The sequence below is a fragment of the Oreochromis niloticus genome, linkage group LG14 (genome assembly GCF_001858045.2).
Source record: "Oreochromis niloticus isolate F11D_XX linkage group LG14, O_niloticus_UMD_NMBU, whole genome shotgun sequence".
Classification (NCBI taxonomy): Eukaryota; Metazoa; Chordata; class Actinopteri; order Cichliformes; family Cichlidae; genus Oreochromis; species Oreochromis niloticus.
The window spans coordinates 24,513,213-24,540,996 of record NC_031979.2 but is presented as its reverse complement, the minus strand read 5'-3'; the positions used below and the strand labels follow the sequence as shown (position 1 = coordinate 24,540,996).

At 40.4% G+C, this 27,784-nt stretch overlaps 1 protein-coding gene across 1 annotated transcript; it reads right to left on the bottom strand.

Moving 5' to 3' along the window:
• Nucleotides 1–102: 102 nt before the first annotated feature.
• LOC100698970 (rho guanine nucleotide exchange factor 26) lies at nt 103–27,246 on the bottom strand. The gene is made up of 15 exons (XM_005459302.4): nt 27,018–27,246; nt 25,066–26,584; nt 24,190–24,241; nt 23,954–24,096; nt 21,990–22,046; nt 21,621–21,781; nt 18,022–18,174; nt 17,754–17,883; nt 17,165–17,239; nt 16,780–16,869; nt 15,106–15,257; nt 9,503–9,712; nt 2,729–2,799; nt 2,437–2,541; nt 103–2,093 (listed from the first exon to the last, which is right to left on the bottom strand). The coding sequence occupies exons 2-15, from the start codon at nt 26,509–26,511 to the stop codon at nt 1,951–1,953; spliced, it is 2,988 nt and encodes a 995-aa protein (XP_005459359.1). The 5' UTR covers nt 26,512–26,584; nt 27,018–27,246; the 3' UTR covers nt 103–1,950.
• Nucleotides 27,247–27,784: the final 538 nt, after the last annotated feature.

The following is a 27,784-nucleotide window of genomic DNA, read 5'->3' as shown; positions in this document are numbered from 1 at the left end:
TATGTCTAATTTATTGTCCCAAGTTTTATTCCTAGAGTTGGTCTCTGCTGCAGTGATTAAAAAAAAAAAAAAAAAAAAAAAAAAGTCATTGATCAGACTAAATGATGGGCAATTCAGCTTTTATTAGGAGTTGCTGATTAAAAATATATAAGGCTGAATAAGCAAGTTGCTTCAATATAATCTGTATTTACGAAAACATACATTACACATTTTAGGCCGTTTTACATATTTACATGTACAAAGGTAATTTACACTAGATACAAGAGAGGAAATGACTTAAACAAGGTCGGCTCATGCTTACGTGTGTGGTGTCAAATAGCTAATGTTCCCTGAGAGCAAATGCAAAGCTGTTCTCTTTGAAAGTCTGGATACTTGTGTCCTTCCTCATGGCAGCACTGCCCACCGCCATAGCTTGATTCGTGTGGCTCAACAGTTATGGTTGTCATTTGGACTGAGTCCAGAGCAGTTGGCTTGATAGATGGTGTTATCTTCATCCTTTGACCAAGTCATTTTTCTTCTTTAGCTGGGCAACACTAAAAAGATGACTCATGCTGGGCAATCGCATTAAGAGCAGGGCTGTTCTCGATCTTCCGATCTTGCCACCAGCACACAAAATTAATTTTACCATCCTCCTATAACATAATAAATATGAAGGGGTGGGAGGGTATACACCCAATATCGGTGCCAGTCCACACCATTAAAGCCACCTGTCTAATACTGTGTTATACCACACACCTAAACTACTCTTTGGGCAGTTTAAGTATGTGGTATGTGTCAAAGCAACACCTAAACAAATGCCACAGACAGCTCAAGATGATTTTAAAGTTGTAGCTGGCTGCTGTATATACCTCTGTCTGGGACCGATTTTGTGTATTTGTGCGTGTAAAATATTTCAAACAATCAAAATCATCGAGTGAATGGAGAGTCTAATAATATTTGTGACATGAATGAATCATCTGATTTATGATGGTGACATTAACAGGAGACAAGAGGGTAGACAGACTACCTTCTGTTATGCACTTAACCCATAAATGACAGGAGATTATATACAGATTATTTTGTTTTCAATATAATCCAGAAAGAAAAAAAGAAAATGGATTCCGCTATTTACACAAAGTGCCTTAAGCTTCAGACAAATAGCCCGTCTCTCTTTTGCAGCTCAACGTACACCACTTTGTATTCTGTTGCAAATATTGTCATAGTTGCCATCAGAGGCTGATTAAACACTCACAGGAGTTTCCACATTAACCCACACACTTTACATAAGCTGCCAATCACACCCTCCTTCCTTATTATCACTTTCACAATCAACATCTACATAGATGCTGGCAAAGCTTCTAATCACATGGCCTGAGAAGCCTCATTAACAGAGCGCACGCCAGGCTGTTGTTAGTTTCACACGATTTAGCCTGTTTTACCTCTTACAGTATTACTGTACTCTCATTTTAAATTGCACATTATAAAGCGTATTCTTTGTAAATAAACCAAAAAAAAAACACATTTACAAATTTCATACCAGCTATTGCTGTGTGGTAGGGTGCTAAAAAAGCAGTGACTTTGGCTGTGGGTGTGAAGTTTTACTAACCAGGCTAGGGAATTAATCAGTGTGACAGATCTCACTGTCAAAATGTCCCACCTGCACAGAGACAAATCAGTTATTAGGGAAATCCGTCTTCCATGTGTTTGTTTATAGTCTTTTCTTTGAAACTTAGACAGTGTGGCTGATATTTATTGATGATTGTGGCTCCTTCTTTATCCCACAGTGAGGGCCAAGCAGCCGCAAGGCTCTCATAGATGTCCACTTGGCCCCTGGAGACAGGTCAGTGGTATGGTTATTGAACTCATTCGTCTGAGTTCAGTGCTTTAAAAGGCGGGTCATTGGTGTGTTGAGGGTTCACTAATGGCCAGGGAAAAGCCCTATGTAGGTTAAGCAGTCCGCTCATCATCCCGTCACACATTAGTCTCGAGCCCCTGCAGGCGGTCCATTCTCTGCATGTTGCGTTCAATGGTGGCCTGGCATGTAATTGGCTCAGCACACTCGCTTAGGAACCATCCCCTCTCTCCGTCACGCAGCCGCTCGCCTTCGTACCAGCCTAAGAAGAGAAACAGGCTTTAAATGAAAACAGAAGAATGTGTTGTGTGGTACTTTATGCTTTTACTAGCTCTTCCTTTTTGGTTCTGTCTGTTATTTAATGTGAAAAAGGCTTCCATGTGTTTGCACAGATGTGAAACCACATCTTCAAACAGGTATCAGATCCATTATGTGGAAAAAGTAAATGCATACTTTGAAAGAGAGATGGAGAGTATGTAAAAGTGAATGATGAAAGGAAACAGTTGAAACAGGAAGGTGGAAAATGAGCAGAATATTAAAGAGCATGAGCGAGGCTATACGAAGATATAAGACTGGAATGAGGGAGGCGGAGGGAGCTGACATACCATCTTCTACAGTCTGCCAGACAAGCACCACATCAGCCATCTGCAGAGACAACTCGTCTGGCTGCCTGGCGGTGTAAGTTCTGATCACTTCCACCTGCATGAGATCTGGAAGAGCACATTCAAATCATTTTAGAGAAGTCACACTGGCACTTTAAATATCTTTTGACAGGCTAATTTTATCCAACTCAGCATGAGAAAACTGTTTCAACTCATAACCACAAGGTGGTGCAACAGGCTAAATAGAGAAGTCAGGACAGAGCGTCCATGTGAATTATGTGTTGTGGAAACTCACTGGTTCGGTCCTGAGTCTTCTTATTGTTGTCATTATTGTTCAGAGCACTGATCCACCGAGCACGCTCATTCCTGAAAGAAAACGTAATGGCACATGAGGAACTATTAAAGGACTTTATAGTGTTCCCAAAGTTTAATAACACCACAACTCTCAAAATTTTGCTCTACTATGGGAGTTCCTCGCTGCTTTAATTTCAGTCAAAGATGCTTTATTGTTCAGATTTTGTATCATAGATACAAAGGGCTGTCAGAATCAACTTGAAGAAAACAAAATGAGGTGGATTTGCACGCACACAACTTTACAGGCTGAGCTGCACAGGAAGCTTAGTGTTCCCTGGCTATCCTCTGTCCCCTGTGATTGAGAGGGGACAGAGGTGTGTTTTGTAGTCAGAGGGAACGGAAGGGAACAAGCACAAAGGCTCGTTCTAAGAACTGCCCTGCTTTGCTTTTTTTCTTTCTGGTTTGGGTTTCACAGTGAGGAAAAGTGGGTGGAGATGCACAGATCAGGTTCCATGAAAATCCACCTCTCATTTCACCTGTTCCAAAGGATTTGGAAAGGGAGAGAGGGTGAGATAAAGAAGCCTACGGAAATGAACCAGCGGGGGTTTGCTGAGGCCCTCTGTGACTCAGCGCTGCTGGCCCTGGATCTTGCAGATGAGAACAAAATGCACAATTGTATGGACCCTCTTCACAGGGGCCTCAAACGGGACGTGAAGAGACGAAGCCCATGAGTCAGACATCATTACTGCATTTCAATCTGTTCTGGTTCTTTTCAGGGGGAAAAAAATATCTTGGCCATGTCAACAACTAACTTGACAATGATATAGGTCAATAGAGATTGGATAACAATTACTTTCAATAAAATCATGAAATTAAGAGAACAGGGCGTACCCACACTGCAACATCAAGACCTCTCACACGGCGTGACCTTTGGATTTGGTGGATATATTTCATAACAATCAACTGTTGAACTTATCACCTCTCTTTATCACCTGTCGGTGTGCTCAAAAGCAACCCTGCATTTTTGTCACTTGATGGCTTTTTTAAAAATAGGACAGAGTTTTGCCTTTGTTCATTTCTGTGCTAAAGATTCAGGTTCTTTACATTCATTCGAGCTGCTCTGTGGGGAAAGACAGCTGTTAGCTGTTGCTTCTGACAGCTGGAGGTGCATGCCAGATACAGATACATGTGTGCAAACAATCACAGCAAGTCACCTCGCACTAAAGCTGCTGAGATGCCGGTTTGAACCCACTTTCATTCATGGGTTCAAATATAACAAGTACAGGCTCTAGAGGAGAGTGCCAGTCATATTTAGCTGTTAAGTGTGAACTATGAGGAATGTGGCAACGTTTAATGTTTTGGATTACAATGCACAAAGCCTGCCTACTCCCGCTAGTAACACTCGTTCTAACTTTAATCATTCATCCCAAAGAACGGGAAAATGGCGAGCATCATAAATCCAGAGGACTTTGTTTTACTTCTGCTGCATTGTAAAATGTCTTTACATATTACAGATAAGAAGAAATGACGACCTCCTTCTAACCTTCCGTCCCCTGACAACTTCACCAGCACGCCACTGCTTTTCCTCTTTACATCTTCTTTCCTCCTGTCAGTTTGTTTACTCCGATCGCTCCTGTTCCCACCCTTTACTGACAGTGTTTGGGTACAATTCTCACTTCTCAGACTGAAACACGGCATATCTCAGCACGGAGCAAAGCAGCCAGGGAATTTCCCAAACCAAGGGGAACAATCGGCAACTACTTTTTTTTTTCTTCATTATTATCATCACTTAAAATGAAAGTAGAAAGAGTAAGAAAACCAGAGTGCAACAGGAATACAGTCTCTGGTAGACTGTCAAATAATCTCTGCTGCTTTGTGTTATAGCTGCATATCTGACAAGCAGAACTGTTTTGCTGCAGACCTCTGTAGCGTCTCTGTTCCACTAATAGAGAAGAGCTATTCACTGACTCTGGACGAGACACAGCATCAAGGTCATGGGAAAGACACGGTGACATGTGCACAGCAAACAAAAGGATACACAGAAAAGAAAAGGAAGAGGGCACAGACAGAGAAGAGGAGAATCATAAACACTGCCACAGACAGCAAAACAAGCCACACTGAGGTCCTTGTGCCATCTCAAATCCAGCTGTCTGTGTGAATTCCTGATGCATTACATCGCTGCTAAGGTTAGAGGTCATTGTCTTGTATGTAAGCTTCTTAGACCCTGCACAAAGATACTCAAATTAAAGTAAGGCATCAGCTTAAAAGGTCGGCAGGTAGAGAAAAAGTGAACTGAAAGCAGAAATAACCACACTGAAAATAACAGTCCATTTCCACAGTTTCATTTCAACAAAAACAGACCTGCCTCGAGTCAGAATGTGTGGAATTTCCCTTTGGAATATGGAGAATATAGAGAAGGGGTTTTTTCTTTTTGTTTTTTTGAATGTTTGTATATTTGTGTTAACACTCATTAACAGATAAATCATGCACAGACCTGCATTTTGTCGTTAGCACTTTTGTGACAGTGACAGGAAAAGCAAATCAAGTCCCTGCCCCACCCTATCCAGTTAGCAGCTGCATGTCTGGGCTTTCACTTTGTAAAGATCAAAAAACATGATTGGGACCAACCTCATCCAATACGTGTAAATGATGTATGCAAATTATTTGATTGTACTGCCTCTTTAAGAAACTGCCTCATACCTTGCCATTTATTGTATAATATTTCATTATGTCAGCCATGTGACTGAGAGCCACAAAAGAAAATGTACACATCAACCTCTTTTAGTGTTTGTATTCAATCTGCTCAAAAGATGGTGGCTTATGTTGGAAGGTGTCATTTTCATAGTGCTTGTTTTATCTTTATACTGTGGCATAATATTGTGTGTAATATTAGGATGATTTAGTAAGCTATGATGGAAGGAACAAATGTTTAAACTGAACAAAAATGCTTCCTGTGCTGCTTTGTATACAGTATGAAATGAATAGTAGATGCTTCATCTTTCCTTATATTCACAGGCTGCACAAACTGGCCTGCAGGCTACTCGACACGAACCTAAAACTGTTATCAGAGTTCTTTGTTATGCAAAAAATGTCAGAATTTTATGTAAATGGAACATTTTCACAATTTTACGACATTTAACTGAGTATTACAGATAAACTAGTACTTTAAAAAACAGTCTTTTCTGCATTACTGTTCACCAAAATGAAGATCAAGTCACCCGGGTGAACACAATTATCTAACTATATTTTATGGACTTGTGTTTAAAATGTTTATAAAAGTAGTTCAGTTTATATTTTTAGATCCTGTAGTCATGCTAATGTCCACTGTTACAGCAGTTTCCGAGGCCCGGCATCTATTTATCCGTCTTATTTGCTGTACTTCATTTAGCTCCTAAACGGGCTGGCTAATGAAACAACACTGTGTGTCAGGCTGGGTTAAATCGCCAAATTGGGATGAATGAATGGAGGAAAAGGAATTTATCCACTGGTTTAAACAAAACAAAGCGCAGACATTGGCTGCTGTCGAAGTGATGAGACACAGGACGGTGAGGAAGAATCAGGGAGAGTTAAGTTGCAGGCAGGGGGAGGGATAGTCGTGGGAAATAGCCCGCTTGGCAGTGGATTGTTGCTAGGCAACAACCTCAACAATGCCTAGAAACCACTGTAACAATGGACAGTTGCCAGGGCGCCCCCCCCCTCTCTTCTTAGCTCATTCAGGACTACAGTGAGTGAAGCGCTGACCCTCCACATACATACCCACCCATCTCATCATCTGAGCCAAGGGCCCCAAATACATCAAAAAGGGAGTCTAGGGGGTTTCCGCAACAAGTTATACTACATAGAGGAGGCACTCAGATTGGGTGGGGGATCACAATCATGCATGCCGGAGTAGTAGGTCAAGGCATCAGCAGGCGGTGCATTTAAGGAAGTCCACTGAATCTGCCTCCCGTGCAGTCACACATAGTACTATTACATAATAATACTACTGCAGATACTTTGCCAGGTTTTTGCACTTAGTAAAAGTGCAGAAACTAATCATTTAAAATGAAGGCTTTTGTTTTAATGACGTACTGTGTGAGGTGTCATGTTTTGGAAACAGTCATTTTTATTACCCAATAATCTGTTGAATATTTTCTTGATTAATCACGTCATGTTTAGTCTGCAAAACAATGAGCCAAGGTTACAAGTGCACATTTCTACTTTGCTAAATTAACAGCCTTTGAGAACTAAGAAATCCAGATAATATTATATAATGGAAGAGTGTCAAACAGTAATATAAATAAAGGTTTTGTCAGAGCCACTTGTGTTGCAGTCATACACACCAAGGCGATTTTAGTTCACTAAAACTAAACTAAAAACTAAAACTAGTTAACTAAAATCTAAATAAAAACTAGAAACAAACAAAGACTAACTGGAACAATTTTTTGTGCTCATTTGGAGATTATTCTCAAAATAGCATTTCAAGTTTAAAGTCAAAATGTGGAGATTACAGTTGTCGATAAAGCTGCTGTACCTACAAAATGCCTTCTGTAGATGGAGTTGGTGAAACACGTCGACCAACTTTCCAAAAAATATATCCTCTTGATTGCATGAAAAAAAAAAATTAAAAACTCAGTATTGTTGCATCTGTCCACTGCCACTTCCAAATTTGTGTGGTTTTTCCTGCTGACTTGATGCAGCTTTCTGCACCATCTTTACAACGTCCTTACACTTATCACCACACTGTGTTTATGTGCTAAAAGAGAAATTGTGTCGTCATTACTAAAACTGGTTCATGAAGCACTGATTTCAGTAACTAATCTAAACAAGGCATTTTGTAGAGTTTAAGCTGTGGCAGTTGTTTGACTCGAAACCACCACTTTAATTTCAACTTTATTCTCAAACCGATCGATGTGTTTTTCTTAATGTGGCACCATTACCTCTTCTTAGACATTTGCCCTCCATACAATAATTAATAAAGGCTCAAACTATCACTGAAACTAAGAGAAACTAAACTAAAACTAAACATTTTGAAACAGTAAAAAATAAACTGAAACAAGCAAAGTGACTCTGGAAAAACTGAAATTAAAGTGAAAGCAAAAAGTCAAAAGAAAATAAAAATAAAACCAGACAGGTCTCTCACATATGGATGCTTTAAGCACTTGTCATTTTAAAATTCGCAGGGTTAATGTTTGCCATATTTTGCCAATAACAGCCATTATGAATTACTTTTAAGTACCTAAACCAATGTTTGGTGGGGAAACAGCCTCCTGGTTGACAAATTTTTGACTTGCAACTGCCACCCCCCAAACGTCTTAATGAGGACTTTAAAGAGAATTGTTATCGCTCTGCTTCTAGGATTACAGCTGGTGTGTCAGTGACACCTTGTATGCGTGCCTCTGACGCAAGAGGTGCCGGCAGTTCGGCAGAATCTGCTACCCCGAGCTGAGAACCGAAAAAACACTAATCCAGTGTGAAAACAGATTCATTTTCTGTAGATCATCTAACCCTGGAAGTTCAAACCCTCGTTCAAACCTGTACTGGCCAACTTCCATCAGGACTGAAAAATAACTATTAATCTTTGAATGATTGACCTGATGGCTTGCTGTAAGGTATCCATGTTTAATTATTACAGACTAATCCAGGTTTAAACATGTAGTATTTTTATCAATAAAATGTAATTGTACACCTGTAGTCACCAAAACAAGGCAATAATATTATAAACAGTAAACGGTACAAGTCGAGAGACATTTTTAAGGTTGTGATTTGCAGTGTAGACGTGCCTTATACACAGCCTACACAGAGAAACCACAGCTTCTGTAATGACAACAGACAGGGAGGTTCTCTAACTACACAGGAATGAGGGGGAACCAGCCCCGTACATATGAAAACACTCCTTACAGTATCAAACCACAGCAACAAGATGCGTGCGCGAACGCCTGTGTATTCAGCGAAGTGCGCATGTGTGCATAAGCTGCAGCTCCCAGTACTCAAAAGAACAAATAAACCTTGCATGAAGCCCAGTGCATAGCTGATCCCTTTTGTTTGTGTGGGTTATACAAGCAGCTTTTAAATCTTTTTGCTGTACTAAGACACAGAATCCAAAGCTCCAGCTACACTGACTGTATTTCTAAGTAAATATTTAAGTGGCACATGCGACAAATTTCTGAACCAACCCCTTAGACTTAAAATAAAGAGAGCCGCTTCCATTTAGAATACATGATTGGGTTGGAATAAAGTCAACAAAACAATTATCTGGTACAGCCAGTCTGTTTCAGAGTACAACTTCAGACAGTATGACTGTATAATGGAAAAGCAGACTTTATTTCCTAGGTCATGTAAACAGCAACAGTGAGCCCCATCTCTTCCTTAAGAACAGATGTAACAAAATATCCCTGTGACTTGTAATGGTGCAAAAAGAGACTATAAATAAGAACTACGAATAGAGGGGAAGGGTGGTTCTTTGCTTTAAGTTAAAAGGTGTACTGGAGCACATACAGAAAAGATATTTGATCTAAGCTTCCCCTCCCTCACAGAGAAGAGTGGACACGCTGGTCTTAAAATGTTAAGAGATTGAGCCTTATTGTGTGGTTCAAGCTGAAATCACACGACTCCTCTAGGTTACCAAAATGATGGTAGAATACACATGAGTGTTTTAATGAGAGTCAAGAATGACTCATAGTTCCTTATCACCATGCCTCATAAATCTGGCAAGTGAAATGCAAGTGAAACAAAAACAGCACATTTAAGAGGGACAAAGGTTACAAAAAAAAAAAAAAAAAAAAAAAGCACTTACAGCAACTCTGTTCCAACGATCATGGTCACCTTGTCACCAGAGCAGTTGCTACGGAAACTCAGTCGAAAGAGGTGGTTGGCGCCAGCTTGCCGTGAGCTCAGCATGCTGGTGGTGCTTCTGATCGGTGACCGGTTGAAATCGCTGGGTTGACAAAAATCCACACTGATCTGATTCCTCAGAGCGTAGTCTATCACAGTGTAACTCTCCTCACTGACAAAAAAGACAGAAAAATGGAATTTAATAATGTAAGATGGTATAAGAGGTTATGTATTTGTTTAAGATCAAGCCGTAATCATTTGTGGAAGAGGTTTTAGCAAGTTAAAGGCCTTCATGTGTGAGGTGGACGCGGTATTGAAAGGCAGTTAATTTGGATCTTCACTATGGCTAAGTAAATTAGATTCAGTCGTCATTATTACAGAGCCAACAAAGTGATCATTACATGAAAATTCAGTGTACTTAGTCCACCTCTCTTACAACGCAAGCCATACAATTCTATAAATCATGAAGTGGGAAAGACATACAGACATGCTGCTGCTTCAGCGTAAAAATGAAAGGAACTGAATATGATAGTCAAATTCACTCAAACACCACTAAAGAAATTGTACCGTCTCATTGCTTTACATCACAAATGATTATATTTAATATTAGACACGGTGGTATTCAAATATGATTTTGATGCAAACATTTCACAAACAATAGTTTCGAGTATGATCCTCCTTGTTTAAGAACGGTTCATGTGGCTTTCCATTTCAATCTGTATGTAGTCTGACTGACACCCTGATGCACCGTTGATGAAAAGCAAGGGTCCATCTGACCATCATACCCTATTAATGTTACAGCAGCAACATCCATCCATCCCTTGGCTAACACAGAGAGACATACAACCATTCACACTCACATTTACATCACCAGTCACTGACAATCACTCTGGGAGGAGGCCAGAGTACCCTTAAAAAAACTTGTATAGGAACAGACCAAACATGCAAACTGAAAAAAACTACATCAAACTAAATAACCTTGTGAAACTAAAGACTGTAGTGTCCAAATATCCCTCAGATTTGGTTCCAAGTCCAAATGTGCAGCTGTCTATATATCCTAAGACTGCACTCTGTTTTTGTTTGTTTGCTTGTTTAACTGTATGCCTACATTTCCCATGACTGTTTTTTTTTTTTTTATCTAGTAGTAGCTGCAGTTGGTCAGAAACATCTGGAGCTGATTGTGAAACACTGCACCCCTGACATGGCGCTGAACCTGAAGAGAAAGTGTGTGTGTTTCTGTGTGTGTGTCTGTGTGTGTGTGTGTGTGTGTGTTTATAGTGTTAAGGAGCTGAAGTCCAGCTCACGCATGTTTTATCAACCTGAGACTGAAACAGCCGCCAAGCTGAGAAGCTACTGGACAGTAGTTAGCTTGTGCATTACATAAACCAAAGCCAAGCTGCAGAGGCAAGCTCCATGGATTTTCCACACAAAACTCTGAAACTCAGGTTTGTGACTTCTTTGAGAATCCAGTCATGGTTGGGAGGCTCAGAAGGTTTAACCGACACCTACTCTCCAACTATCACCCACAAGTAAAAAACTTTTTCCCACTACATAACACTTCTTGGAAGAGGAGGAAGTAGGTACATGGACAGACAACTCAGGAAAAAAAGAGATGTGATTTAAAAATTAGAGAGGTAGCTTTAAGAGACACTGTACTGTGTGTCTGTGTATAAGATGATGTAAGACAAGCACAAATCTAACTGTGACTAGACACTTCTCACAACTTCTTAAAGAAGTTGTTTAAAGGAATAATAATAATAATAATAATATGATACCTACGGGAAATTTGCATTCCTGCAGAGTTTGAGTTACAATACATGTCTATAGAGTGGTGTTATTTAGCTTAGCTTAACAGAAGAAAATGAGCTAATCAAAGTAAACTGATTACTGCTTAGATTTTTATACATTGTCACATATTGAAAAATAAAATGTTCTCTGGTGAGCATTAGAGGTATAATTCAAGTGATTACAAAACCAGGATACTTCATCTACCATTATGTTGAGCTGCCCTAAACAGTCCATTTATCGTGCCAGATTCAAAATTTTACAAATGCATAACCTTTTACCGATGTGCAAAAAGGCATTTTACCAAAACTTATTTTTGACTGTGTAATGTCCGTTTTAACCTCTGTTATCTCCTATGCTCATTGTCCTCCAGTGAGGTGAGAAAAATCACAATTTCTCTCAAAAGCTAATGAAGACTGAAGAATGGAGATTATATTTGAGGAAGCCAGACTGCCCTCAACAGTGAAGGGCAGCAGGCCCTTCACTGTTGAGGGCCTGCTGCCCTTCACGACTGAAGGAACATGAATTATGTGAATATTTCTGCTTTGCCTGCATTATTATATTATATTATATTATATTATGTATATATAATACTCAATTTATCTTAAAAATAAGTATGCTTTTCCTGAGCAAAGCTCTCTGACCTCGACATGCCCATTAATTGTCATTTCAACACTCATCCAGGAATGGGGATATGAGCAAATGCAACAAATAGAAGCAGGAAAGTGGTACTGATAAGAGGAAAGTAGGAAAAGGAAGAGATCACTAGAGGGACAAAGAGTGACAGGAAGGAGGCAACAGAGGTGTGTGTCTTCTTGTGTGTGTGTGTGTGTGTGTGTGTGTGTGTGTGTGTGCGCTTCAGCAAATTTTCCATTTATTATTAGATATTTTGGACCCTTTATCGTGAAGCTATATTGTCACAGTCATTTCTCAGGAAGGTCCAGTGCTCTCCATTTAGAGCAATTCTGTGTACGTGTATGAACACATTCGTGTATGTGTACCGAAATCGAAAATCATCAAAACAAGCTGGTAAAAGCCCACCAAACATTTGTTCCCAGATGTCTGTAATTGTAACGTGATCCGGGCATGCCTATAGGCAGAATGGATAACGGAAAAAATAAACTCCTTTCAGTTCCTGCATAGATTTTTTTCTCCTATGTAAGGGTAAATCCTTTGAATTCCACTCAGCTGACAAACAAGTTAAGTTGCAAAACTTAAATCTATGCATTTTATCACCTAAAACAATCTACCATAATCTTCAAATGTGACCATTAATTGCAATTAGAGATACTAAAATAGTGTTTGGAATTTGAATCTCTTCAAACATTTATACACACAAAAATTAAGCGTTAACAAGATAAAACATCAAACACACCATTAGCGTCATTAGCTTTTTGGCTCCTGACTGACCTACAGGTGAAATGCCTGGAATGCCATTTACATGACACTGGGAATGCGATGGGTGGGGAAACTGCATGCTTGAGGTTTGAGTTTTCTTGCACATGCGTCAGATCATTGCCAAATGGCAGATGAATTAAGGTGGGGAATCGCTGTGATATGCTTTGTCAACATGTGGGAGAGATGCGCCAAATTCTTAAACAATTTTAAAAGAAAACCCAAGTTGTGGCTTTCCTTTTACTGGACACCCCCCCCCCACACACACACACACACACACACACACACACACATCCCTTCTAGTAGCAGAAAAAAATCATTATCACAGCTGTAATAAAGAACAAACAGTTCAAGAAACAAGCAAAACTAATATAAACCTTTAGAGACATGTTGAGATAGAACTCCATGTAAATGGATACGCGCCCACACACACACACACACACACACACACACACACACAGTACGAGTATAATGCTGAAAGCTGAGCCTATATAGACACAGGCACATAGACTTATGATCAGCAAAAAAAACAAAAACAAAAACATAAGATCGAGGGGAAAAGAATGGGAGAGAAAAAAAGCAAAAATAAAAAGACTAACGGAAACCTCAACATTAATCAATGTTTAGATGATGCCCAGCATTTACACAGGAACATGGGGGGATGAGAAAGAAGCCAGCTGGAGTGTTATGTAAGTGTTCCTGTGAGCCAGAGTCCAGCAGAGCAACACTTTACCAGTGCATGACATAAGGCCCAGCCTGACAAAGGGATGGACCATAGTTTAAAGTCAATAAAACAAGAAGATTGTCTCGTCTCTTCTTAATGGCTATATTTTCCTCTCCATTACAGATTTAGCAGTGGGTGATGTACAAAAATAACTAACTTTTTTCAGTTTTCATGTTTTATGTGTGCAACTGTACAAATCTAAGATAATTATAAAAATAATAGTGAACATCGGTAAGCACATAGCATACTAAAAACTTCCACTTAAATGCCATTAAACTACAAACAGCTTAATTACTTTTTAATACATGGAGTCAAATGACGGGCAAACAGATTTAGCCTCTCTTTCTTCTGGTTATATATACTCTTAAATGGCTCCAAGGTCATGGCTATGCTTTCTCTAGCCTACTGTGTAAGTAAGTGCTTTGGCTCTGACCTTTTCACCTCTTTCTTGTGGTTTTGACAGAATCCTAAAAATGTTAAACTGAGACAAGACTGAACTTGCAAAATATACCACTCATACTTCAAGTCTTAATTTCAACAGAAAAGGCCATTCTGCCATTATACCTATGAGTGCTTGTGATCTAGGAGTGCCTGGATAGCCTTGTGTGCCCCTGGTGAGCTTTTGTTTGGATTACTGCAGATGGAGTGCAGTAGAGTAGCGTGCCACAGCTGGACTTCAGCGCTCTCCACAGTACAAACCAATATTATAACAGCTTCCCCCATCCAAACGTACGCACACACAGAAATACACACTGTGATTCCGGAGCCCTCCCTTTTCCCGAATCCGTCTTCCAAACACAGGCTTGACACCACACACTGCTGGAGTCTGCCGTGGCAGATCAGATTCCCAGAAAAATATCATATGGAATGTTTCTTTTCTTTTTTACAATTCTGAGGAATTCTTAGTCTGCGAGTGGCGGGATTATTACTTCCAGACACTAAGGACATGGCCGGGAATTTTTGTTTTGTCAAAAACAGACAAGCAGGCGCACGCATGCACACACAAACACACAAACGAAAGTCATATCAAGGAAGTCCTCTTTATAGCTTTTTTTTCTCCATGGTATTGCCTAAAACTAGAGGAAACGGGGGATGAGGAAAGCAGACTCACTGATGGGTCTGACAATAGAGCAGGTTTCACAGCTCCAGGTGATTGATGGCAACAAGACATGTCGAGAGTGATCAGAAAAAAAAACTCATAATGCCAAATAGCAACAGGTTCAGGTATCTGCACCTGATCTACCTAAAAACACATGATAATGTTGCCAGGGCGGAAGCGCAGTCTACATCTGCGGTGACATCAATCTACTTTAACGGTCTCTAAACCCTGCTACCAACACTTCTTGGGGTTTGCTTTCAGTTTGCACAGAAATATTGTTCTGTTTTGTTTTTTTTAAACCAGCTCATTTCCCAGGACGAGTTCAAACATGACGACAGAGAAGACAAATCTACACACCCTGCACTCAGGATCTCGGTCACATACAGTGCTCACACGCAGTGAAAACCTGAAGACTTACGGTTAAACTCTCACACTCAACATGCCACGACACGTGAATTATGAGCAGAGCCAGCAGACCAAGCTCAAACTCACACCAAGTAAATCAGATGCAGACCCTCCCATGCATCGCCTGGCAGTTCTCTACAACTTCAACAAAACTCACCTTTTCTTCCTGGTGACGATGAGGACGTCATTGAAGAGGAAGAAATAGACCTGCTGCCGTGATGTTCGCTTGTAAAAGATGTTGTTGTCCACAAATGCAGTCAGTTCCCCTCTTTTTACCATCCACCTGGAGGATGAGACCAGGGGGAAAGGCTAGAGGAGCATAAGAAAGAAAATATGATAAACAGGGGAAGATGGTGAATCTAATTAATCAAAGAAATGTAAAAACATCTGTAATGTTGGGGCTGAACAGCTGGCTTTGGAGAATGAGAAACGGTTCACTAGACATCTGTGCACTCCAAAAGTGCCAACAGCAATTTCCCACATGGCTTAGGCACACTTAAACCTACCAAACCCTGTGTTTACTATGTCCATACTCGTGACAATACAGGGGTGAGTTCTTCTTTTTGACAGATACATGTAGATACATGTTAGCATGCACCACTAGCCAAATATGATCAGCAGATGTGGCCTATTAGCATTAAAACTGACTGTGATATACTTAGCACACAGCTCTATACAAAAACATGGTGGGTTAGCACTACCACCTCACAGTGAGAGGTGCATGAGTCAAACCCAGGCAGAGCTGTTCTGTGTGGAGTTTGTATGTTTTTCACAAGACTGCACGAATTTTTTCTAGAAACTCCACTTTGTCACGCCATCAAAACACATGTTATGTTAATGAAGCCTAACTGGGACCAGCACACTGTTACAAAAATACACAACACAATAAAAATATATTACTTAATGAGCTTTGAGTTAAGGGTGAGAGACTAGCTCTTTCCTCCTGTTATTTCCTTGCAGTCTCCCATAAAAGGAAAGCCTCAGTGAGATGTATCATCGTTGACCAGTTAGTCTTGTGGTTAGTCAGCCAGGTTTTCTTGAATGTGGTGGAGAACATAGGAGCAGATAATGTCATGAGAGTCTTTCCAGAGGGTTGCCTTTCCCTAACTGCCTTTGAACTCTAGTGATATCAGTGCATACACATCCATCACCAGTATCTGTTTAACCCTAGAACTGCCAGGGAGGGTCATTTACACCCCATGCTGCAACAATAGCAGTAGGAATTTTTTGAAGAAGGTAAGTTGTAAATTTTTCACAAATTTTTCCACAGTGTGCATCCCTTCACCTCCTCACACCTGAAACCCATTCGATTCAGTTGGTCTGCTCCAGATTTCACCCTTCGCTTGCTTGGATTAGTTCTCCACACTCTGCACTCTGCTCCGTTCAGCTAAAGTTGCCGTAATGCTTTTCACAGCCAGCAACTCATCCAGTTGTCCACGCGTCTGTCCTCCACTCTGCCACGGCTCAATAACCATCCCCGACCCATTCAGCTCTGCGATAATTACTTGCCTTTTATCTAACTACAGTTCCCTTTATATTCCTCTAGCAACCTTATCTAGCTAGCTCTAGCAGCCTTCATACTAAAATGTATGAATGCAATATCTGTTGCTATGCAACAAGCCTGAAACAATAAAAAATGTATCTTTCAGCAGTTCAAGGTTTAATTTGTCCAAACTTTCATTTTCCCTTTTATCCAACTTACTTCAAAATTCACTATGTGATGAACAAACCTGTTGTACATGTACAATGGCAATAAAATGCTATTCTATTATTGTCATTTGTTAATCAAAAATATTTTGCTTGCAAAAAAACTGAAAAACCCCCCACATACCTTAATCTTGAACTCCAGTTGAGAGTTGATGGTGTACATCATTTCTGTTCTCTCCATCGTCCGAGCTCCTTCATTGCACTTTCTAACCACCTGTTAATGCACACACACATAAAATGTATAAAAATCTCAACATGCAGGCACTCTGCTTGTCATTACATATCCACATATCAAAATTAAGAGTACAAGAAAGCTAGATTAGCTTTTTTTGCATAGTAATTAATCATTTCCTTTTGTGGCTGACAGTGATACAACAGAACAGGAACTGTAACTCTAGTTTTACAAACTAATTGTCTAAATAATAACCTTAAGTCAATAATTATTTGTTAAATAATTTAACGAAGGTGCAAGCCATTAACATGAAACTTTTGTTTAACAGTGCACTCACCTTGCTAACTGCTTGTAAAGCCTTCTTACAAGCTTCATATTGCGGTGAGTCTTTGGCTGTCTTCTGACAAATTGTCTGTAAAACATGGATTCACATTAGTTGTATAATTAAAAACACACATTAAATTCATTAGTTCACAACAACCCACAACAGCTCACTGGACTCATGCACGTCACTCTCAGCAGCCTGATCACATATTGAAGCTGTGGGAAGAAATGAATGGAAACCAAACTTTCTCAGGATCCAAAGCCTCCAAGTGTACTAGCATAAACCCAAGAGGTCCCTAAGGAGACAATGACGGAAGGAAGAGAAGAGGGGGATAAAAGCAGAACAAGCGAAAGGAAGAGAGGGAAGCAAAGCAAAAATGGAATAATGTGCTGCCAAAGTAACCATGACAGTGAAGAAGAAGAAAAACATTACAAATCAGTTAAGATTATTAAAGAATTATGTAAGGTCAAAGAAAGATCTTTAACACTAGAACAAACCCTGTGTTGACTTAACAAGGGCAACACAGATAAACAAACTGTTGTGCAAGAGGCAGTCTTGTAATTCCTAAGCTAGTGCTGCTGTATGTTTTCAGTGCACTTACATCCATGAGCAAGGGAAGGCGAGTGATCCTCTGCATGGGCAGGATAAGGAAGGAGATCATGGGGAGGTTCCTGCAGTCAGGGTGGCCCTCAATCCTGGTCAGCACCTCCTTAAATGTTGGATTCTTGGAGCTGTATGGGAGGTAAGGAGGTAGATGCAGCACTGGGTGAAAAAAGTGAACTTGGTCGAGGCTCAAGTGGAACAGCCATGTTGGATCAAATCCAGGAATGATAAGATAAGTATGTGTGTGTGATTGCTCGGTCACTCACACCAGCCTCTGCAGGGTCCTCTGTTGGTAGACCTCATTGGAACAGTATGTAATATACGGATCAAAGCTAGACTGGGAATGCTTGCAAACGATGTCAGTGATGTCATCGATCACTATATTGTGTTCATGTTTTTTCTCCAGTTCCTTGAAAAACCTAGACACCAAGGTGGAAGTGAAAGAATAGAGGTTAGTGTGACTCACTAAATTGAGTCATTCCCTACTAAGGAATAATATAGAATAGTAAAACGACAAAGTCCGGAAGACAAGGAGAGCTGCCAACAACTTACTTCTAAAGTCACCATAAGATGACAAAAGAGGAACTCTCCACCACTTAAAATAGACATAGCAAGCCATTAGCCATAACACAGAGGCTTTTCCTCTTCCTGAGCAGCAGCAGATGGCCATTTCAAAAGGCATGCCACATGTCCAACTAAGGTGATAAACAGGAAGCTTGCACAGACACAGGATGTGGACCTTGACCAAGCTGGAACAGGTTCCTGCTCATCTGCAGAAGCACCTCTAGAGCCTATAACCAGACCCCCCGTACCTACTCCACATACACACATAGTGACTATCTATGGAAAACAAAACTTTTTGTGGCTATGTAGCCTTGTGCCCATGCCTGACCCAGTACGCTTAACCTTTTGATGAGGGCATGTGCACACAAGATAACAAAAAAAGAAAAAACACATGCCAATTCACATCCTAAAAGGTGTATTTGGGACATTTACAGGTCAAGGCTGTTCATTCTCTTGAGGCAAAACATCTCATCATGGATGTCATCAGGAGGATAGAGGTCATGGTAAATGAGTCAAATCAACAGTATAAAATAATTAAATTATTCAAACTTAGACCTCTAATCGAGGATTATAAGTGAAGTGAAGTGAAATGTTCTATCTGGTCTACCTCCATGTGCAGAAGAATTCCTCATTTTATACACTGTGTCACAGATGCTGCATTAGGAATACTGTCCGATTTATGAAGCGTGGTGGGACTAAAGCAAGTAATAACCCGAGAATACCAGTCAAATACAATCAGTAACACATCTGCATATAAAATACGCAACAGCCCTCCTACTCGCTATCACACACAGACTACACAGAAGGCTGAAAATAGATTGATATTCAGGTATGTTTTAAGATAATAACCTCAAAGCTGTTCCTAGTAAAGCATCTGGTTTAACCAGTGCTACAGGGCTCTGTGTATCTTAAGATCTGCTTTCTCAAGTATCAAGGGTAGTTTCTCATTACTGTGTGTGGCCTGTGTGTAAGATGATTCTTAAGAAACATATTTACAGTATGATGTAAAAATATTGAGGAGGACGTATGCGTACTGGAGATGCACCAGGTATATGTGTACTATGTACCATGTACTATGTAAAGTTGTAATCTTCATCAAATGTCATGAATAACTGGTAGTTTATTCTATTGCACAATACTTTGTCACTTTCTAGAACCATCTGCACTGATAGTTAAGTTATTTATTCACCAGGATATAGTTATCCGATACTATATCTTGCACTATCCTACTGTATATTACTGTACACTATTCTTATTGTATATATTGTATATCTTATATCTATTTCATCTGTTCCTCTGTCTCTCCTGCTGCTTTGAGCATGTACATGACAAAAGAATTTCCCTCAGGATAAATAAAGTTGTTCTTATTATTCTTATTATTAGTTTCTATGCATATGTGCACACACATCTCACTGAGCAGTATTAAGATAATTTGGTTGTTTTTGCATTTTAGCCCCAAATCAACGAGCACCCTAGGAGACTGGAAAATTGTAGCGTAATCTCATTTCATGCTCAGATTTTTTTTAATCTGAGATTTTAATGCAACTCTGATTAAAGAGTCACATTTGAAAATTAAACGTCAGGATTATCATATTCAAGATACTCTTGATTTTGAAGTGATTTACTTAAAAGTATTTTACATCTTGTGCTAAATGTGGTCTTAACCAAAGTGAAATCACATGTTTCTAAAACAGGTGAAGGAAGAAACAGGACTGTAATAAAGTGAACAGTGATTTGAGAGAATTTTACTATCATATAGAGACACTGATGTGATAATATTAACAGACTGAATTACAGCTGAACGTTCAACCTTTGTCATATTGATATCATGGAAAGCGTCTAAGAAATGATGTCATATCTAAAAGTGGCCTCGGAGATAAACTCGAGGAAGAGCAACTGGCGGCCAGAAACTGCTCTGCCAATCATTTGTAGAAATAATGGAGTCCGATCCACCAGAGTAATTGCTGAGCCATCACAGTTTTCATCAGTCTCAGCTTTCATGGCCTCTCATGCATGATTGTTTCCATCACTTTATACGATTTTTGGAAGGTCATGCTACGTGGCCGGGAATGTTATTAAACAGTGAACTATAAAGTCATGATGGACAGGTAACCTCAGAGGATCCATGGCAGCAATTTTTCATAGACGCATAAAAAACCCCAGACATGCTGCCTGTTTCAGTGCTTTCAATCAGTGAGGAATGTTCACTTTAACAATGCAACCATAATTATGAGGAAGACTTCTTTGTTCCTTGTCGTTTCACTCAATTTGCCCCTTGCTTCTTCTCCATGTCTGCTTTTCGTCAATCAGCATGTGACTTCACTTACACTCGCATCCAGAAAAGAGCTCAGCGCAGCGTAAACACAAAACCTTTGACAATGAAAACAACCCTTACTCTAGGGAGGAGAGTAGCTGAAAGCCTGTATTAGCATACACTGGATAGTTAAGTATGCCAAATTATCCAGCTAATTAGGCAAAACCAAAGTGATGAAAGACACCTGAAGCCTAAAAAGTAAACAACCAACCAATTAAACCAGCGATGCCAAACTCATTTTAAATCGTGGGCCACATGCAGCCTACTTTGATCTTAAGGGAGCCGGACCAGTGAAACTCCCCTTTCTATAAATGTAAAAACATTTAACAACACACTGAAAATCTCTCAGATACTTAACGTAGGAAAAGCAAGTGCAATTGCATGGATAAGTCTCAGTTTTTTCAACATGATAAAGAAATGCTGCTATACTAAATGAAAGAAATCTGTCAGCAAGAATAAATAAATCTGTAAAATTACAGAGAAAGTTCTGATAGCTCACCTGTAATCACAAAACTGAAGATTTGTGTGAATTCATAAAAAAAAAAAAAAATGTCCTTTTGTTTGTTATTTATTTCTTTTACTGTGGACCAATAGTAGAAAAATATACATATTCTATAGTAGGTAGAAGTGAAAAAACAGGAACTTTTATGTTATTTAATTGTTTATCTATTAATAAATTACTTTAGTGTGGTATAAATTACTATGGGGGGGGGGGGGGGGGGGGTCTCTTTATCAGTATGACAAGCTTTAAAACTTATGGAAATACAATTTAAAGTCTAAAATCTATGTCCTCCTTCACTTTTCCAAAGCCATCCAGTGGGCCAGACTGAAGTCTTTCCCAGGCCGATTCTGGCCCCTGCGTCTTATGTTTGACACTCCTGCTCTAAACCAACAAATTCTTTTAACCAACAGCATGAGTACCAAATATGAAGACGAATAAAGGTGCTCATCTGATAACAAATCTACTTACACAACAGCTACACTCACTTTTTGCTAGCCTCACAGACATCAGTGATATTGGAGAACAGGTGATGGTGCTCAGTCTTGGTCATGGTCTCCCTGAGCTCTGGAGAATCCTTGAACATGCGGATCAGGATCTCTAGACTGTGGAGATAGGAGTGCTCCGACGAGATCACCTCAAAAATGGCCTAAGGAGGAGCAAGAGACACATCAACCGAGAGGAAACATCAAAGTAAGATATTTGGGATTCAGTTATCCCACTAGGTCCTGGTAATGATGACTCTGGGTTTCAATCATATGAAGTAGGCGTTTAAAGTAATTACACATCTAACTACTTAAAGTATGAATCAGAAAAAATAACTTAAAATAAGCTAGAAAGTATAGAACGACTCCTACCTCTTGTCTTTTGCGTTCTTCTTGACTTATCTGCTCACACAGGCCACTTTTCTTAACCTAAACGAACAGTAAGTCAGAAAAATTTTTTGCATCGTTTTTGAAATTCACACTCGATGAACTACATGCAATCACAGCACAGGTGTGGGCTGTTGCCTTTTTTCATATCTAAGGAGCACAAAGAAAGGCACTCTTTGCAAGAAACACTACAGGAGTATAGAAATTTGTTGGATCCAAACACTAAGATTAAACAGGGACCACTTCTGCTCATTTTGAAAGTGGAATTGGGCTGAAAGGAAACTGCATTGGCATGTGGCTGGAGAGCTTTGATCGAAAGATGTTTGAATGAGACTGAAACAAAGCAACCTTTTGAAATGGACTGGGTGTGGAGTGCTATTGAATTAATCAGCCTGTGGCTTTGTCAAACTAAATACAAGGCTGAGTAATAAACACCTTCTTGCGTTACACCAGATTTAATCAACATGACCAGAGGCTCAACCACATTATACTTTACCGATACATGTAAGCAACAAGAAATCCCGAAGATAGTTTCCCTTACTTGCACTAGCTCCTCAACCCATTTTTGTGCAAAGCAATAAGGAAGAGATACTCCTGCAGGAGTATCTGCCCTGCAGCTCTCTCCAAACACTGAGAACAAATAAACCTGAAGCAGGTCAAACACACACTATTTGATTTCTCTCACACATACGGCCATCAGTGTTACTAGATACTGCTCCTATTTTCCTGGCAGCCCGTTTTTCCATTGCCCTGTACGAGCAAAGAGGTTTCAACCAATTGACCATCATCCTTCTCTGGTTGAAACTGAGCATAATTAATCAAGTGTAATTATTAAATGGCAACTATTAATTCCTTTTTTTACTTTATTGACTTGATTAGGTTGCCTTCAGGTAATTTAGAAACCACGGAACAAGATCGCTCCAAAACAGCCGCACCTTCTGAAAGCGTGAATGGTAATTCTTGGAACCAAGACAATTCTGGGATGTGACATTTCATCAAAAAGATGAGAGACTGATAATAGAAGGGTGGAGCTGAGAGTTAGGATTAAGCAAGAGTCACAAGATGACATCTTGTACATTTGGTTCTCGGCTCCACTGGAAAAAAAAAATTCCTGTCACACCAGGACAATCACCAATCACACGAGTATTCCTGAATCTGTAGGGTAAAGAAAATTCTTCAGAACTAGATCACAGGCTGAAGGCTCTAACACATTCACAAAGACGAACAGCTGTAAAGCAGCTGTGATAGAAAGAAAGCTTACTTTGGCAGAATCCCGGTCAGTCTGTGCTCAGTTCACTTTAGTGTCTGGCTGACATAAATATAAACAAAACAAAAAGTCTCTCTACAATGTTTTCAGCCTTCAATCCAATCTCCTACTTATTAGAGACCATGTGCAGACAGTACAATCCTCAATACCTCAATCTCGGCTACGGCCTGCTTTTGCTCACACACTTTCCATCCTCTACCAGTAAACAAACAGATGGGGATGCATTAGTAGAAAACTAAATTAGCCAATTCCCCTTCCCTTATATTCCTCTGCCCCTCAACTCCAATCCTTAACTACATTATGTAATGCAAAGCCACCACAACTCTCCCCGGAGGCAACATTTTAGGCATATTTGCAGTCTGACGAGCGTACAGCGTTTGCCAACACATTGGCATTAATCCCAGCAGTGCTTCCGAGACTTCCTGTGGGCCTGTCTGACTCCCAGCCTGCACAAACCCTTGACAAACTGCTCGTGTACTCCCTGATAAACAGAGTGAGGGGCAAAGGAAAGCAGAACGCAGTGGGAGGATGGGTACAGATGGTGGCCAAACTGGATATGACAGCATTCTTTGGAGCACTAGCATTCCAAAACTACACAACCACACTCCAAGATGCAGAAAGAGTTTAAAATATAAGAGGAAGAACAAAGACTACTACTGTGTCTGTGTGTGTTATGTCTTACCACACTAAGCTGGCTCCAGGAGGTACGTATGGGCCTGTACTGCACTACAATGTTGTTATCAGGTTTGGGTTCCCTGGAATCGGGATCCTCATCTGAGTCATTATGTAATGCATTCTCCTTGTAGTTCTGGTAAAGCTCTTCCTCTGCAAAATCACAGATGTAAAAGTGTAGGGGTTTCTTTATTCTGATCCTTTATAGCAAAAATATAACACAGAAACACAAACAGAATTTCTCACCCTCGCTGTCAAAAGTCAGCTGACTGGTCAAAACCTTCTTCTTATCTGGACTCTGAAACAGAAAAAAAACAGCATAATGGGTTTAATGAACTCTGAAAAACCAAGTAGAGACACATGCAAACCATTAAAGAAAGAAACTTGTTTCACCTGTTCACTACCTGTTCGTACCCTTTTTCAAGTTGCCTCCTTCAGTGACCCCTGGCTAATTACAGAGCCTCTGTGTATTTAAGTGTATGTGTGGGGACAGTGTCATATTGCGTCATGTCTTCCAGCAACCACATTGTTTCTTTATAAGGCCTTGTTCTAACTTCTGCAGCTGTTGCCACCAAACTTGTTCCACTGTACTTTTACTGGTTGTGTTGTAATTTTCCAATTTGAGCTTCACCCCCCCCCCCAGATAACAAAAGTCCACCATGAAGCAATCTCTGTGCACAATTAAATATAAAACCATCAGAGGGATTGTTGCCGAGTTGAGAAATCTTAATGTGCTACAGAACAGGGGGGAAAAGTAATGCCAAAAGTTGACAGAGTATTCACTGATTGCAGATTTCGACAACTATCATTTGCTAAAAGCTTGCTTTTCTAAAATTGATCATTTATGGCACTTCTCTACAGCTTGTTCTCTAAAGTCACCTGAATATACTAAAATACACAATAATTCATTCTATTAATTATATTATATATAAAGCTTGTTGTTTTTTCAACTGTCTTCTGAAAAAACACAATTAAAATTAATATTTAGATATTAAGACTTTGATTTGAATATTTAAATTTCTCCTACTCCCCTATATGTGAATGACAAATGTGTTAAATTTGTGTGATTTCTTAACACGTACAATTTGACCCCACTCTGTTCTTTCAAACTGATTTACTCACCTTGTTTTTCCCATTGCTTTTAGTCTTTTCTGTTCCAAGGCTAGACTTTGAATTCTTGGTGCTGACATCTTTGGGTGTCATGGGGCTGTCAGGCTTGTTGGTTCCAACACTTGGCAGACTTATAGAGCCAGGACTTGTTGGGCTAACTAGTGAATCTGATTTATCCATGCCTAGCCCTCTGATGACAGGGTGGGACAGCCGATGGCCCTTGGGATCTGCTGCTGATACCTCTGAGTCTACTCCACTCACAACTGCTCTCCTGTAGGATGTAGTCCTCAAGCCTCTTCTAAGAGCCCCTGGGCTCTCACTTTCACCATCTTCCCCCTCATTGTGGCCTCCTGTAGAAAAGTAGCTTCCAGTTTCCACCATGCTCAGGGCTTTCAAGGAACGCTTGGAATGATCCAACCCCAGCAGCCCTGCCGATCCTTGAGCTTGTGTCCCAGGGGAAGGTGCCTTGCATTGCCGAATATCGGATGCTAAGCCCTTGGGAATAAGCTGCTGGGTACCCATCTTGAGAGCAGCGGGGCTATGGGTGCTTAGGACAATGCCGTTAGAGGGACAGATGGGTGGGGAGAGTGACGGTGAGGGTGATGTGGAAGACATGGAAGAAGATGAAGAGGTATGCCTGGTGTCCTGTGGGGATATAGGTGAGGATGCCTGGGACTGCCTGAGTAGTGCCTGCCCTCTGTCTTCTGGCGATGGAGATCGAGGGGTTGGGGGGTCTGAGGAGGTTAAGGAGTTGAGGGAGGGGATGCTGGAGGTGGAGCTGTAGGAGGGGGTGAGCATGCGATGGGTTGGAGGAGATGAGCTGCATGTGGATGAAAGGGAGGACAGTTCAGGTTGGTTGTAGTTGTTGTTAGGAGTGTCTGGTGAAAAGACAGGTGAGGAACCATTAAGAGGAGTATTTTCTGTTGAAGGTGAATTCTTCTGAAACGCAATCTGGCCCTTCTGAGAACTCTGACTTAACAGACTGGACATGCATGTCTGTGAATCCCAGAGATGCTTTTCAGGCCATATCATCTCCCCATTACTCGCTTTCACCCCGTCAGAGTTCCTATTATATACCCTATTGTCCAGTGAAGCGGATTTGTTATCCTCAGACCTAAATTTGGACAACAAGCGTCCATTGGAGAGGTGGCTGATGCTGATGCTTCGAACCACTCTGTTTTTCTTTGAGGGTTTATGTAAAACATGCTTTAACACCGCTGTGTTATTGTCAACACACTGGGGTGTGACCACAAGTCTCTCAGCAGGCTGGCTCAAGGTGAAGGAACATTTGTTGTCCTCCTCAGTGAAGTTTGTCTTCATGACCCCATTTATGTGGCAACTGTGGGGCCGTGGTTTAGGACTGCTTAAGTCCTGGGGCCTTTTACTGTTATCAGTGCGGCGTTTCCACAAAGGCATGATATTATTATTGGACAAATCTACATCATTGCCGTAATCCATGGTTGAAATGCGAGTGTCTCTTCTTCCCTATCTGTGTCCAAACCTGTGGCTCGGTGTCGGGAGAAAAAAAACCCTGAAAACAAACAAGAGAGAGATACCAATCAATATCAAAGAACTCAGTGTGGTGTCCGAATTCCCAGACTTTAATCATTAACAGGGATTTAGTGCTGATACTGGCAGCTAAACTTAAAGAACACACATAAGCAAGCCAGTGAGGAGAGAAACAGCCCTTTTGTAAATGTTCACCGAGGTGGAATGCCCCAATTACAAGACAATGTTGCAATTAAACTACTATAAAAGAGCAAAAATGTTAAGCAGCAACAGCGCCTTTACAGACCACATTTGTTTTTATCTTCTCAGAATCTGAATTCACAATTTTCTGATTTTTTAACTCTGTTTTTCTGTCTGCAAAAATGCGTATAGCTATAAAGAGGCGCGTAACTGGGAGCTTTTCAGCGAGATTATAAAAGATTTTTTTCCCACAGGTTATAGTGTCTCCAACTTACCTTTAATCAGTCGATCCAATGCAGAATCCGTTCATCCTCCCTGCCTTCTCGAGTGGCAGCCCTCTTTAGCGAAACGGATAAAATTAACGTGCTTTCAGCGCTGAATCAACAAATAAAGGTTTGTGAAACCAGAGTTACGAAAGTTACTGACCGATAAGAAACTCGCGTGCGGGGGTACTGAACGCGTCTGAAGCGCTTCTGTGCGCGCTGGGGAGTTTCTATGACTGAGAGGAGGGGAAGGGAGGGGAGCTAACCAGAACAGAGTAAGAAAAAAATATGGCACTCCCAAGTTCACAGAAATTCACCTGCTAGAGTAACGATTCATACTACGGATCAGCAGAGACTTCCACGAAAGACAAACAGTGCGGTTTGATCGTAAACGTGAAAACATTCTGAAAGTAAAGTAACAGGAAACACTTTATGTGAATCGAATAATAAAGCGTTGTTAGATTTTAAAGGTTTTTATTCGGCAAGATCAATTTGAAAAAGTGGAGCAAACACGTTTGACAGCAGTATTTTCCTCTCTATCGCTCTCTCTTTTTAAAGGAATCTACTTTGTTGTTTGTTTGTTGTTGTTTGTTGTTTGTTGTTATGTTTGGAACGCCTGCTTTTTGGAAATGAAGAGTCTAACTTCATCAACAAATGAAGAGTTTTGACGCTTTTTAAGCTTAAGAATACATTCGGGGCCAGTCAAAAGATGCTGTTGCGTGACGTGAAAGGGAACAAAAAGAAATCTAAATACCTAAAGCTTTATTAACTCTACAGAG